Below are 16,280 nucleotides of genomic sequence, written 5' to 3'. Positions count from 1 at the left end.
GCCCGCAGGGGCGTGCTGGGTGTTTTTTATATATACATACATATATATGCCTTTGCTCCAAAGCATCCAACTCCTTGAGATGAACTTCATTTTCCTCAAGGCTGTAATTGAAGTGACATTAAAGAATGAATGTTCTTTGGATCATTGGAAATTTCATCATTGCATTTTGTTTTAATGTCCTATTGTAAGGTTTCTATGAACTTCAATGATTTAAGAAGAGTGGGTTCGTTTAAGTCCGCACATGCATATGAATGTATGGATGACGCCAGGAATAGTATCTATGGTTAGAGCTGAAGCTGGTGGGATCCTAATGGATCACAGAAACAAATAAGTGACTTGATTTGTCTAAAGCCATATTTAAAACAGAACTGTGGCTGCATTCTTCATAGGACCACTCTTCTTATTGGTATTAATATTACTCATAATTCTACTGATGTATAAATCTATTTAATTATTCTGCTACAGTACATTAAACTAGGTTAAAGCATCAGCTTACAAGCATATCTCTTTTTTCCCCTCACTGAATTCTCAGACTACATTATTTATCTCTGCTCGTTGTCTTTCCTCTGTTTTTACTCCTGTCCTGACATGTCTCTTCACACCATGTCTAGGCTCCTCACCCTCCCAGGAACACCTGGACCCCAGGCTTGTGTGAGGGTGTGCTCACTGATCACACAGAATAGTTCTCGCCGTTTTAACACAAAGCTAGGTTAAGGTCTGATTTCATACTGCTGAAAAAGTTTGTGTTACAAAAACGGTATTGTAAGAATAAAAAATGCCTCGGCGTATGTCTCTTCAGATGTTTAATGTGTGAGTGCATATGTGCCTGTCTATTTGTTGGATGCGTTTTCTCTGATCTCCAGTGACATCATCACCTGTGTCTCTGTGGCGGCACAGCATGCTCGTTGCTAAGAAACGGGGTTAGGAGGAGACAAAGAGGGGGCTGCGGTGGGGCACATGATGCTAGAAACTGGACAGTCTGACAGGAATATGGAGACAGGAGGGAACTCCCTCTAATGTCAACTGTTTCTATGTTTCTTCTCTTTTTCTCTTTTGAAAAACAGAAGAAAAAAAATTCAACTTCTCATGGTAAAGTTACTTCTTCAACAGGAAGTTGTCTTTCTGAATATTAACAAAAAGGATCCCAACAAATTCTTTCTTCTGAGAGGCATTAGCAGGTGGGGGGATTGACTGAATTTTTTATCTGGAGGAAGCTTGAAGTGAAAAGCTGTAAGTGAAACTGTGAATTGCACTTCATGTTTTCACAAACACATAGTTTTGAATTTCCCATCATGATTAGGGGCTATTTATTGTGTGCATGGAAACCACACGTAAACATACCTACTTACCAAACCTTCATCCTTGCTTTCCAGATGCCCCCACCCCCCACCTCCTTATCCTCCATGTGTCTCCATCTCTAGCCAACCAACCCTAACTCAATAATACTGATCTTAAAGTGATTTGAGAGGCGTTCAAGGCAGACAGCAGAGGACAGGCAGACGTGTGGCCTTTCAGAAAGACAGCAGTGCTGTCTCAACAGTCAGTTCAAACAAGGAAAAACGTACCTGAGATCAGACAGAGGAAGAAAGAGAGACGTGCACAGATATAGACACTGCTGTGATCTGTATGTGTGTGCGTTTGAGTAAGAGTCTAGTGAGGAATGATTTTTTTGTTTTACAGTTATTTTAAATACTCAGGTCTAAAAATGCAGAGCTTCTAACCTAAAAAATCTCAAGAATTATCTTGGAGTCAAAAGCAAGGCTTGAAACATAACTCACAAAACTTTTCCCTTCTGCTTAGTAATGCTCTGGCACAAATATCACTGGTCACTGATGACAGGGGAAATTATCTTGATGAAATCAATCCTAAAGGTAAAGGAAATCCCACAAAGTTTTCCCACTGAAAATAGGTCATGATGAAATCATCAGCTTCCAAGGAAATTCTAATGGGTATCGAACTAAGCTGGAAACAAACAGGGACTAAAAGATAAATAAAGGTTCATGTTTTTGGCTTGAGCACCGTAAAAGGTTACAATAATTGGACATAATGTGCTTTGACATTTTTGAGACTGTGTGCTGAGACATTTCAGCCTCTGGAGGTGAGAGAGGACAAAGCTTCAGGACACAAGTGAAAAAACAGGACAATGTCAACCACGGCTTACATATCCATATGCAAATATCCAAATATCAGATCAGTGAACGTTATAGCTGCTGAAAAAGTTAAAATTACAGTTAAGTTGATTAAAAGAGGTTTTGTGTGAACTGAGTTTGTTAAAGATATTTTGTATATCAGGGACTGAACATGATAAACTGAGAGGCCAGAGGAAGACCAATAACTCTGAGAAATTATATTATTTTAAAAAAGATAATAAATGCCTATTATTTTCAAAAACGTATTGTTTTAAATCTAATTAGCATTTTGTTTTTCTGTAGGTCTTTGCAAGTTGTTACTCAAATATGAAAGACAGACAAGTTGAAAATTGTAGTAAATCCAACATGATACATTCTTCATTTCCTCTCCCTTGTAGTTTCCAAGCTATTAGCAGGATCTTTGATAGAGATTATCAGAGCCCTGAAATCAATGAAAAATAATTAAAAAGCTTTTTTCTGAAGGGCAGACACTTGTCTGAGGGTGTAAATGTGTGTTTGAAAGAGAATGTGAGTCTTCTGTATAAAAGCATGTTGTGGGTGATGGATATGTTTTGATACATTTGAACTAACTGTCTATGATACATACAGTGCTTAACAGATTAATTAGACCACGTCCAATGTAAGGTTTATGCTACAGCTGCTCTAAATGAACAGTAAGGATAATTACCAGTATCATGTTTTATGTTTTTGTAATGGTTAATCCACCAGTATGCCTACACTCTTTTATCAAAATGATATTTCTAATTTTAAAATATAATTATATGTATATTATAAATATGAATTGTTTTTAATTTACAGTTTTACAAATTAGAAAAACAATAATTAATCATATTATTATATTTTGATTAAAGTGCCAAACAACAATTATTTACTTGGATACCTGAACAGAAAAATTAGTTTTAGTTGTTTAATGTCATGCTTTAATTTCTGACTGTTCAGAGAAGTCCAATGTACCGGCTCAATATTAGGTCTAAAAATGCAGATCCAGTTCAGTTAACTCAGTAATTTTTAATCAAGTTTTTCACAGATTTCTTCTTTTGTGACAGGTGGTCTAATAATTTTGTTAAGCACTCTATAAAGAGAGAATGAGAGAGCGAGAGCGAGCGAGAGATAGCGAGCAAGAGAGAGGGAGAACTAGAACAAGCACTCAGAGAGAGAGAGCCAAACTTTAAAAATGAAATCTTTTAAATTAACTGTTGTAATGAGTGAAATGACCAAATGCACGCAGAGGCTTTTTCTAAGCAAATAAATGAGTTCTGCTGCTCACTCCGTGCGGGATGCTGCTTGGTGACTCATCCACTAGCTACATATTCTCATTTGCTACATAGTTGAAAGTAACTGCTGTGATGTGTGTTTGTTGCCCAGGGTGGTGATCAGGACAGAGAAGACACACACAGATGTTACTTTGTTGACTAGCACGGGGAGTAATAAGGGAGTTTTCACATGAGGACAAATGTGGTGTGACAGACAGACAGAAAGAGGAAGAGATACGTCTAAGAGCTCGTGTGTGACAGTTTGTGTGTGTGGGTGGTTCAGGTGGCTAGAAATAATTAGTAAGAGGAATCAAAAATATACGAGTACACGCAAACACTGCCTCTCTCGCTCTCTCTCTCTCACACACACACACACACACACACACACACACACACACACACACACACACACACACACACACACACTAGGTAGCTTCCAGGCACAGCCTTCAGTCAGATCATGTGATCTCAGGGTGACAGCTGACCTTGTATCCCACATGCAGAATCTCATGACCCTGCGGCCAAGCCAAAACATTACAAATGCATTTTACATAATTCATAGGGGTCTGCTGAACAATCAGCTATTTTTTCTAACTTCATGTTGATTTCCTAAAATGCATTTTTACTGGACCGACTCACCAACCCTGCCTCTTTTTTTAGCAGTAATCTCTAAAAAGATATGTATTCAGTAAATTAAATTAAATTCAGTGGGTTACATTCAGAGACCAGATTGATTAAAAATCCAATATCAACACACTTAACTTATTCTTAAGTATGGTTAAGTTTCGAAAACTAGAACAAAGCAATTAATGTCCAAAAAATGCTGACATCATGGTTTAAAAATAACGATGGCAGTCAGTGATACCCCTCAGCCTCCTAGTAGATACACCTAAGGTGTCAATTTGAAACTCCTACGTTGTTTCACATTCAGAAGATTTTCAGAACACTTGACCTCTGACCCCTGACCTCGAGTTCAAAGTCACTGAGATTCCAACTTGTCAGAGATTTTTAGTAGATGTACTTATGGTATCAATCTGAAAGTGCTCCATTACTTCGTTCTCAAGTTATTGCATTCACAAACTTGGGTGTCCACACCGTCCACCCACCTGGCAGGGTGAAGACAATACCCCATCAGCCTTTTATGGCTGATGGGTAAAAAGGTGAGGTTGAACTGAGAAAGTAATCAAACCTGGGTTGCGGCTATGTCACATGAACAGTAAACTACTTGGCCACCGAGGGCTGGCGCTGGGCTTAAATCTTTTAACACAAAAACATTCAATGTGAACTCATTTGCTAGCAAAGCATGTAAGATGTCTACCAAATATCTAACTATTGCACAACTAACTGCCTTAGTCAGACAATATTTTACTGGCAGTTTAGTTAACATTTTAACAAGGTTTTAAATTCAAATGAATTAGTAGGTGGGCCAACATTTTCAGTCAATTCACAGCATGTTCCTATTAATATTAAATTGTTTTAGACACATAAAATGTTACTATTGTTTGTCAGGGTTAAGAAACTGTCGCCTTGTTAAATCCTGAATGCCAGCCGCAGCTGCTCAGTCCTTCCCACTGTTACCAGATTAAAATAATGTTTCTGTTTTGTCTGGGGAGCCTTAGCCTTACTAAATTTCAATGTGTTTTACTGCAGTACACTGTACTACAGGCTAGCTTTGGTCTGTAGTACAAATCATTCTGACTGTGAGACAAAATTGGACAGACACTTGAACAGAGTGAGAGGCAGATAGAAAACCAAAATTTTTTCCCTCTCTGCCTTGCTCTCTCTGTCAGTCTCGTTTGGGTGAAAGTACACGTTTTTTTCAGAACAGCAGCACAGTAGAACTGACTCTTGTGTTTGTATAATTTATACACATATATGTATGTGTCTATAATTCCAATATGTTAAATCTGCAGGGCGCTCAAATTACAAATATAGAACCAAGGTTCAACACAAATGGAACACAAAATATACATCCAATAAAATGTTCATGAGCTCTGATGAGCGTGTGTATGTGAAAATGTCAGTGTGTTCAGTTAAGCTTTTCAGATTGTCCGTCTGTGTGGATGTTCACTTACTAGTCGTTTAATAATTTTAAGAGCTGTACGTTGTGTTCGGGGGGTCTCAGTGTGCATGCGAGTGCGCAGCACATGCGAGAAGCTTCGTAAGCAGGAAGGCGACAGGCAGTCAGGACCCTCTCCACAGTAAAGTTGGACCAGCAGTGACAGACAATGAACAGACTCCTCCCAGATTTCCTGGTTCTCAGCAGACAGCTGCATGGACAGATAATCAGTGAATACATGCAGAGATTAAAGTATAAGAGGACATGTTTCTATTTTGGATACTCAGGTTCTGCATCAAGTTTTTTACTATGTGTACTGGATCTTAAAATCTGTAGAATCAGTAATGGCACCCAGATACCTTTTGAATCCAAGTAAAATTGGCAGTCAACAAAACATAAAAGTATCCTGTCTACAGCCTCTAATTAGGAATAAAGCTGTCCCTCCAGGTATTGGCATTAGTATATTTGATGATTGACGTTCTAAAAATATAAGATTTATTTGCGATCTGTTTGAAAGGGGTAGTTTTATGGCCTTTAATCAAATTCAAATTAAATATAATTTACCACAGAAACACTTCTTTGGGTTCCTGCAAGTAAGGCATTTTGTAAATTCCCTTAAATTTACAGCCAATCAACCTGTTTTGAATCCTATTGAAAGCTTTCTTCTTAAATATAATGAGGAAATAATCACAAAAAAGAAATTTATCTCTCTTTGTTATGGAAAATTATTGTCTTTGAATTTTGTAACCACTGATAAGGCCAGGGTTTGGTGGGAAACCGACCTCGAAGTTCAGCTTAGTGCAGAAGCATGGTCCAAAACTTTTAGATCTGCCAAGAAATTGTTTTCCTGTAACAGACTCCAGGAAAGCCATTACAGAATCTTACATAGACTGCAGCGTACGCCAGAGTTTCTAAATAAAATTCATCACTCAGATTTCTCCATTTTGTGTAAAGTGCAATACGGATATGGCATATGGCAATGTCCTTTAATTACTAGATTTTGGAAAAAATATTGCTATAGAGCTTCGCTCAATCTTTCACCAGACGATCCCACTGAACCCTGTGCTGTTCGTTCTGGGTCTATCTATAGAAGGCCTTTCTCTGTCTTCTGTACAGGTGCTTTTGTTAGGTACATTTAGCGAGGCAATGTGTACTGTTTCAATGGATTCAGAGACAGCGCCCCACTGTTACACAATGGTACAGAGAAATGTTCAAGGTGCTGCCAATGGAGCGCCTTAGTGCCATCATAAAGGGCAATTGTGATGCATTCTGTAGGATATGGCGGCCTTTGCTTGATCACCTACCTCGTGACCTTGCTGTGCTATTACATAAAGGGGATCACATTTTGTTTTTAAACACAATAATTAATGTCTGTATTTTTTTTCTCGCCCCCACTTTTTTTTCTTTTTTCTTTCCCTTGACTTCAAATGTGAAACACTGTACATATTTTGACCCAGACATGTACATCTGTAACTCATGTACCTGTATTTGTTTTTTTCTTCTTCCCTTTTTCTTATTTGTATTTGTTGTGCTGATTTGTTGCTGTTTGTGTTGTTCCAAAAAAATCAATAAATCATTGTTAAAAAAAAAAAAGTATCCTGTCTGTATCCTCTGTCATTGTCAGTGTGAAAGTACAACAACAACCAAAAGATACTAAATGGGAGAATACACAATGAGACTAATAACAATGTGGCCAGAGTCCAAGGAGAATTTCATACCTTTACTTCTCAATTTTACATTTGATTCCAATCTATCCATCCATCTATCCATCTATCTATCTATAGATATATGCAAAGGCTGGGGGTGTGTCAGCTGCTCGGTCAGCCTACTTTTCCACACAACACTCGATGTGTCAAGTGTAGTGTCTGTTTCCATCCCTGGAGACTTCTTTTTTTTTTTAAATCCCCCACAGTCTCCTCCTCTTTCGTCTCTCTGGCATAGACTTCCCAGAAGTGTGCTGCCTCATAGTACCCTCTCTTTTTGGCCTAAGTACCGAGTACTCATATAATAATGTACTAATGACTACTAAATACTCAGGGGCAAGAACATCAACATGTTGATGAGCATCCCAGCTGGTGTGATCTTATTGCAAGGCGCCATATCGTTAATCACAATTTTATTTGTGTTTAGTGTCAGTGGGTATGGATGTTTGACTGGCTGCAGAGATAACAAAAGGCCAACACTGTTGCAATGCTTATCTTCCTGTTTTTAGACTTCATCAGGTTCTGTGTTAGTACCAGCAGACACTGAACATGCCTGGGATTAATAACTGTAATAACTGCAAACCAATTACTTCAGTAAACGTAGACAATCATCAGTTTTAAATAGTCACACAATATTCAAGGAGCACACAGCTTTTCTAATTGAAGGAATTAGATGGTCCATGCACGCATTTTCAACTGTCCAGTTAACTCCTACAATAACAAAGAAACACATACAGTGTGGTGCAGTGAGATATTTCTCTAGAAATATTTAGTCAAGATGCAGATGCAGCTGATTATTTTGCTGATCTTAATGGATTTATTTGGAGACCTAGTCTATAACTAAAGAATAACCTACTTTGAGCTGTATATGTCACTAATTTTTTGGCTACTGGCACTTTTATCTAATTCAGGTAGCATAATAGAGATGGACATGTGTTAACACTGGAACCCAGGGCTGGTTGGCCTGGATACAAGCAGGAAGCTGCTTTAGCCCAGGTGATATGTGCCCTATCCACCTGAGCATCAGCTCTGCACAACATAGTGCATTTAAAAAACATACATTTTTTAAATGCACTATGTACAAGAACACAATATTTGCCACTGTATCCAGCATATATTTACATGTATATAAACATGCAAACAGAAACAACCATAAAAAATATATATGCATACAACACATTTACATGCGCAGACATGCACAGGATCTGTGAGTGTTGGTCTCACCATGTGAATGAGGTGTGTGCTGAGTTGGCTCAGGGGTCTGTTGGCTAGGAGCAGCTTCTCTGCTGCCTCCGTCTCTGCTGCTGGACAAGATAGCCTCTGGCTCTATACACACGTGCAAAGACGCACACATACACACACACACACACATTAAATCATTTATAGAGATTTGACAGTCAATAACGATGGATCCAGGGACCTGCCAAGACTTATTCTGACAAACTGAGACATACACAGAAAGACACCCTGATAGATGAAGACAGGGAATTGTTTTGTTTCTACATATTATGTTATTCTAAACCTTCTTCAAGTTCTCAGGATAACATAAGCTGAACATTTTTTTGTCACAAAGTTATTTTTGCATCTCATTCTTAAGGCATCATCTCTTTTGCCCCTCATTATTAGCACCTCTGTGACTTACTTTGGCTTATTTTACTTTACTTCCTGCCTGTAGTGGAACTTCAGGCCAATTAGTGATGGGCTAATAACAGCACATATTTTGTCTCTTTCCCAAAGTCTCTGCTACGCTTGTCCTATTTTTTCCTTCTGTAGTGTACTGTATATAATCTCTGACATGCTCCCTCTTGACCAACTGAGTAATATTTTGAGAAAAACGGTCTAGTCACGTCCTTTCTCCTTATCAGACCTTATTACCCAAATGAATTTGGTTTGGGCTGAAGTTTTCTTTTTAATGAGCTTTGCATTTCTCGCAGAATTGATTTCCGCTGCAGATTCTGCTTGTTGCCTTTTCCATCTCAGTCTCTCCTATCTCTCCACCCATCCTTCTCTTTTCTCTGTCCTCTCTTTCACCCAGTCTTTTACCCTGCCTTCACTTTAGTCCCCCCACCCCCTGTCCGGGCATTAATATGTATGTGCTGGGCTGGGGTGCACACTATGGGGAGATGGGGGCTGATGTGTGTGTGCCAATCCGAGAGTGTGAGTGTGTGCGCGTGGATGTGTATGTAGTGAGGCAAGCTAAGGACAAAGCCAGCGGTGATAATGAGGCCGCAGGGACATAGCCAGACAGGCCCCTCTGTGTATGCTTGTGTGTGTGTGTGTGTGTGTGTGTGTGTGTGTGTGCGCGCGTCCCAGGGATTCAGGACTTCATACCCTTTCTCCTGAGTCCACAACTTCAATATTGCAGTTGCTTAAACCTGCTAGCTTTCACTGTATACTTCAAGGGGCACACACACTCAAACACACACAGACACATGCCTTCAGGGACGTGATACAAGGGCAACATTTTGAGGAAGTACACTTTGTGATTCTGTCGGTGAATCCGCACTCACCAAAGATGAAGTTGGCAAAAAGTGGTGAATCACTGTAGGACATACATGAGCCTAAAATGACCAATTTCACAAGATGAAGCCAAAAAAAACTAACAAATAACAATAATTTAGTATTATTTTCTAAATTAAGTATTGTGGCTCTTTAAGGATGTCTTTGCAAGGACTGTTGAGCGTTTTGAAAGTGTGTGATACTGAAATTATGCCTGGATTCCTTAATATTTAGTTTTCTTTAAGTTTCTTTTAGGGGAATGGGCCCATAAAAATATCAAAAAACACACTTGATTTAAATTTGAATGATCTCCCTTTCATGATCTCCTTCACTGGTATGCTCACACAGTTTCTAGTTTGGCTGCTATTTCAGTTAATAAACTCCTGTTATTTCCTCTTGCACTTGCACCTCTGCAGTGTGCACACTGGATCTCTTCCAGTGTGACTCTTTAACTGAAAACTGCTGGGTTGTAGGTGGAGAACCAGCTCACATCACTAGCGATGATCTTTCAGACATGGCAGTTCTTGTTTGCTCTCTGTGCATCTTTGAGGACCATGATGAAATCACAAAGGGACATCAGTCAGCTGTAAAGTTTGTGTTCATCAGGTGTGTCTGAGTGTTCATACCTGCAGGGCAGAGCGGACAACAACTGATGTTTGCTTAAGGACGTTGTGAAGCAGTTCCAACAGAGCTTGCAGCACAACGTGGCCGACCTTCCTTCCAGCATGCTCCTCTCTATCTAGATGAGCAAGCGCAGCTTCTGAGAGGGTGCAAACCACCACCTCAATAAGCCCTGTGTATTCAAGAAAAGTGGAGAAGATTGTATCTGAACTATGATTTCTTAGTTTTCTTGGTAACTTGTATCTTTGCAGAGCTTTGCATATGCCCAGTGCATTCTGGGAACTTGTCAGCCTATATAAATTGTTAACCTATTAAGCCGTGAACATAAAAAATAAGGATAATAATATAAGAGAACCTAATTAAGGACGGCTTTGTCACTTTAACTGCCAAAAATCTTTAACCAGTTTAATACAAATTGTATCAGTTAATATATTCTATATGTTATAATGATCTATATATTAGATGTTTGTCTTTTTGAGGCCCTGTGTTCACGATACATTTTATTAAACAAAGAGAAACAAAAAGCAATTCAGGCAATTCACGCACATTACCACAATTACATTATTACATTCACAAGAACATCTTTAAGTTCATGTGAACCAAAAATGTTTCTCTAGCTGGAAACAAATTAGACTATACCAATAAATATCTGTAACTTCAGCCTCTGATTCAGCTACAGAGCAGATTGATTGCCTATACGCAAGCTTAATTCAATTAACATTTTGTTATTACCAAGCTGCACATCAGAGGAAATTGTTTGAATACGACACTGAACTGTGCAGGGTTACAGTCCCTTAATGAGAAAGTACATAAGGGCAGCAGAGGCAACAAGGCAACTCACTACATACTCATCCAAAAACTCATTCTTATTGTTTTTGTCTGTTCTCTCACCTCACTCAGTCTCTCCCTACATAACTGTCCAATGTACAACATGAGGTTGTTACCTCTTGCAAAGCTATGAATAGCACCTACTAAAGTGCAAACCCATGTTATATCACTATTAAATTTAAAGTGACACAGAGGATAGTCACAGTGAAGACATGACACATGCAGTGTCCATAAATATAACAATACCTAGACAATCAATACGCCCAGATTTGTCCTTCATTTCTACTTCTGTGCACAAAAACTTAGTTATATAACCATGTGTATTAAATCATAGTCTTCACTAGGGAAAATACACCCAGTTTTGTTTTCGTCTTCCAACAGATCTTTATTTAGACTGTGGATGTCGTGTGTTTATTTTTGAGAGTGAAAGTGCAACACTGCAGACACTAGAAAGCCATTAAGTTTGCCTGCTGTCAGCGAGATGTACTGTTACACTGTCAAACAATCTCATAATTAATTAGACAAGCTGCTCTACTTTTGACTGTTCAATCAAAAAAGACTTGTCCTGTTAATGCAACTTGACAACACAGTCCCACTTAGATAGTTTTTGTGTATTATGCTGCTGATACTTGCTGATTATTACTACTCACCAAGTGTGCTCTTTTTAAAAAAGATAGAAATTATTCCTTAATTACACTAAAATGACTTTAACAGAAGCTTTTTAAGGGTGGACAAAGGTGGAAAAGTTACAAAAGCATATGCAAAGGTATGCATCAGCTGGCACTGAAACAAGCTGTCTACAAACTGAGTAAATGGACAATCTGTAAATATCACACCAATACCGCAACTACTGACTGACAGTAAAACACCCACAGAAAGCTTTACACCTTGCTAAATCTTTGTGTTGTGTGTCAATGAAAAACACTGACTAGGAATGGTGTTAATGGAAGGTCACAAAGGCTGTCCAACAATAAATAAATAAAGCAGTACATTTCCGGTTTGCTTGTGGGACAAATATTTCATGGACAGATGAGACAAAATTGGAACTTTCTGGCAAAAATCCACATAGCTATGTTTGGCCTCAGGGCCTGATGGAGGGACTGATTAATTCAAAATTGTATCTTGAACTTTTAAAAGCACAATTCAGGGCAACAGTTCATGACCTGAAGTTTAGGAGAGCCTGGGTGATACAAGAAGACACTGACCCAAATCACACTAGTAAATAAACAACAGAATGGATGAAAGAGAATGAAAATTCATGTTTTGGGATGGCCAAGTCAGAGTGCTGACCTTAAAAAGTGAGATGTTATGGCATGATGAGGAAAGAGCTGTTCATTGAAAACATCCTAGAAATATGGATAAACTAAAACAGTTTTGTAGGAGGAATGGTCCAAAACTTTCTCCACATTGTACAAGTCTAATGAGCCGCATCTGCCATTGATGCATATTTATAAAGCCTAAGTGTTTACAAATGGTTATGGTTTCATAAATTCCTCTTCTTTCCTGGGGGCCTTATGACATTTTACCTCAAGGTCAAGAGAAGGTGTTAAGAAAAACATATGGGATGCAATAGTTTGCATATTTAACCCTAACCCTTAAAGACAAACCTTCACTCCTACTTAACACTGCTTCTGCTATGGCTCGCTGCTTCTTGTCCATCCAACCAACCATGCTTCCACCATCGCCTGCCCTTCACTCCATCTGTTCAGTCCTTATCCTCAGTCATCCTGAGTCCTACAGCTGGCTCTTCCAAGCAACACATCTGTTCTTTGTTATAAAGTTATGTTCTTGTGTCAAAATTCACATTAAAATTAAACTGAGAAAAAAAGTAATGGTAGCACCTACAGTCTTCGTGCAGAGGCAACTTTAACACAATCCATTCTTTTTAGGGGCTCAAAACTAATTGGACAAAGAACTGAAAATAAAATCTTTCACTAGTAAAACCATTAGTAAAATCAATCATTTCTAATACTTGTTTGAAAACCCAATGACAGCCTGAAGTCTTGAACTCATGGACATCACCAGCTGCTGGGTTTCCTCCTTTTCATTCTGGAAGAGGTTGTTCTTGGTTTCATCGGTCCAAAGGATGTTTTTCAAGACCTGTGCTGCCTTTTTTTGATTTTTTTTTTTTTTGCAAATTGCATTATACCCTTTCTATTCTTTAGGCTTATGAGTGGCTTACATCTTGCAATGAACCCTCTGTATTTACTTTCATGCAGTCTTCTCTTTATTATAGACCTGGATATTGATATGCCTGCCTCCTGGAAAGTGTTGTTCACCTGGTTGGCTGTTGTGAAGGGCTCTCTTCACCATGGATAATGGTGGTTTTCTTCTGTTTCTGCAGCGTAAGGATCACTTGTTTCACCTGCTTTCCATGCAGGTGAAACAAGTGATCCTTGTTTCAACCACATATTGTCTGTTCACAGCAAAATCTTCCAAAATGCAAGCACCACACCTCAAATCAACTCCTTTTATCTGCTTAATTGGTAATGACATAATGAAGGAATTGCCCACACCTGCCCATGAAATTGCCTTTGAGTCAAAGCCATTTCATGGCCAATTACTTGTGGTCCTTTTAAAAAAAGGGCGGCTGAAACTTCTAAACCCTTCCTCAAATTTAAATGAAGACAGCCTCAAATGAAAGCTCAGAGTCTACACCAGGGGTGCCCAATCCCGGTCCTCGAGAGCTACCGTCCTGCAGCTTTTAGATGCATCCTTGTTCCCACACACCCGAATCAAATGAATGGCTTGTTATCAGGCCTTTGCCAAACACGATGGCATGCTGAAGAGGTAATCAAACATTTGATTCAGCTGTGTTGGAGTAGGGATGCATCTAAAAGCTCCAGGATAGTAGCTCTCGAGGACTGGGATTGGGCAGCCCTGGTCTACACATTATGTCCACTTATATAACTTCTGTTAAGGTCATTATATAACTATAAATATGTTTCTGTAAACAGGTAGAAAAACAAAACGTGTCCAAATATATATATATGGACCTAACCATAAGACAATGTTTTTCTGCTTATAGAATGTGGTGTATAATAGTATAGTATACCACACAAACATCTATCGTATTTTCGGCACTAAAAGGCGCACTTAAAATCCTTTAATTTTCACAAAAATTGACAGTGCGCCTTATAATCCGGTGTGTGTTATGTATGAATTCTGGTTGTCCTTACTGACCTCAAACCGATTTTATGTGGTACATGGCACTCAGAAATCTGTCAAAAAATGTTTTAGTACGTCTTTGGTAAGCTACGAAGCCGGACCGGTTGATGGATTGTCGGAGCATTATGGCTACCGTAGTCAGGAGCCTTGTGGAGTAATCTAGGTCCAAAACTCCGCCCACTTCAGGTCCAAAAAACTGCGGCATCACTGAGAGTTAAAAACTGTCTAAATTCTTTCATCTTTAATAAAATGATCAGTGTTGCTGCTTTATGAGGTGTAACAATTAAGTTTAATATCCAGGCATCCATGAAAACAGAATGTAATACATTTAATGGAGTTAGAAGTTAGCAGGAAGTTAGCTCGCTAGTTTCCACCGAAATATGATATACTATGTGACTTTTGTAGGGTTACTGAAGTTGGACTAGCTGGTATATAATGATGTGCTACCTGATTGCTAGCGACACAGCTATGTTAGCATAACAAACACAGTGAAGCTGGAGGATGAATGCTAATTTTTTTCCACTTGATAAAAGTTAATGTGAAGGTTCCCGATGGTTGGGGACAAATGCAATCGCATGGCAGGATGCTGTAAACTTCAGTCAGGAGAACAACTAAGATAATCCATCCACAATACGAGGTTAGTCAATAATATACTGCAACAACAAGAGAATAGAGCAGCTGCGAGAAAATTCAACGTTAATGAATCACTGGTACGGAAGTGGAGGAAGCAAGAAGAATGAGTTGAGTAAAATTTGACTTATCTGACTGTTTTGTTTCACTGTTTTTGTTTTCACTTAGTGCGCCTTATACAGTACATTGAGATGGGCATGTAGAGAAGTGGGGCCAGGAACTTGCTCAGAATTCTAACAATTAAAATTAAAAATGTCAAAAATGTGTAAATGTAACTTTTTTAGTTTAAGTCCAGGTGAATATTACTCAAAAAAAAGAAGAAAAAAAAAAGAAAGATGTACATATAATTAATAAATATTATTTTAGCTGACTTTAATTCTGTGTACCATAACTCTATGTGATATTTCCTATGATAACAGACCTTTGGACCACACAATGTTTATGCTTTCAAATCTTCCATGTCTAAGTTTCAAATATAACCTGCCCGATATGCCTTTTCTGCCTGAGTACCCCTAATGTTAATGTAAACTGACTTTAGGGAACCAACATATAGTTAATGATGTGTTATTTATGTCAGTTAGCTACCAAGTCTGTTGTCTAAATTTATAGCATAAACAGAAAAACCCATGCTTCTCAAGCCATTTTTTCCACCCAGCCAGATTATCTGATTTTATTGTTTTATTATTATTATTTAAGGTGGCTACCTACCCAAACGGTTGTTTTTCATTCTTTCTGATCTGTAGAGACATGCATGGTAATCTTTTCTATTTTTCTGGGTCTGTAGAGACTCTGAAGACATGTAACTTTATGCAAAGACAATGAAACAATGAAATACTGCACCCTTAATTAACAAAGACAGATTTTTATGGTATAAATTATGCTTGGGGGGCATTATTTTTGACTGGACACATATGGACACAGTGTGAACTATTAGAGAATGCATTTGGGAAATTATGCTGAAACCAATTTGAAACGGGAATTTATAAATGCAAATTGAAAGAAACTAGATAACATCGGAGCAGAAGAGATTTTCTGAAATATCTCAGTTTCTTACAAGGGTCAAGAGAAATAATGAAAAATGAAGTGTGATGGATTTAACCTTGAGAGGCACCACAGTGACTGTCAAGAACTCTGAAGACAAACAGAGCCCCTGAGTAGCTCTTTAATTAATTAAAAGGATAAGCACACTTTAACTGACACTCGGCCCAGGACCAAACTCAAGGTTCACTCAGGGTGCAAACATTTCTGAACTGTTGGGCTGAATTTCTGAGCTTGACATGCTCTAGATGTGACCATTTCCTTATTAAATAACAGCCTGCATGCCAGTGTGCCTGCAAAATTGGTCTCAAATTTATTCTCGGCAGAGAAG

At 38.5% G+C, this 16,280-nt stretch overlaps 1 protein-coding gene across 3 annotated transcripts in view; it reads right to left on the bottom strand.

The window, feature by feature from the left end:
• LOC102296181 (serine/threonine-protein kinase ULK4) overlaps positions 1-16,280 on the bottom strand; it is a 78,123-nt gene that overhangs the window by 17,469 nt on the left and 44,374 nt on the right. The window contains exons 15-17 of one of the 3 annotated variants that reach the window (XM_005950094.3): positions 10,291-10,457; positions 8,390-8,491; positions 5,479-5,673 (exon numbers count right to left, since the gene is read on the bottom strand). In XM_005950094.3, the coding sequence (XP_005950156.3) occupies positions 5,479-5,673; positions 8,390-8,491; positions 10,291-10,457 (464 nt within the window). The remainder of the gene's footprint in view (positions 1-5,478; positions 5,674-8,389; positions 8,492-10,290; positions 10,458-16,280) is intronic. The other 2 variants (XM_042215546.1, XM_005950097.3) reach the window with 2 other exon arrangements.

The sequence above is a fragment of the Haplochromis burtoni genome, unplaced genomic scaffold, assembly GCF_018398535.1.
Source record: "Haplochromis burtoni strain Fernald_Lab_line unplaced genomic scaffold, NCSU_Asbu1 Contig_751, whole genome shotgun sequence".
Classification (NCBI taxonomy): domain Eukaryota; kingdom Metazoa; phylum Chordata; class Actinopteri; order Cichliformes; family Cichlidae; genus Haplochromis; species Haplochromis burtoni.
Note: the sequence above shows the minus strand (reverse complement) of the source record. Positions and strands in the feature narration are given on the sequence as shown.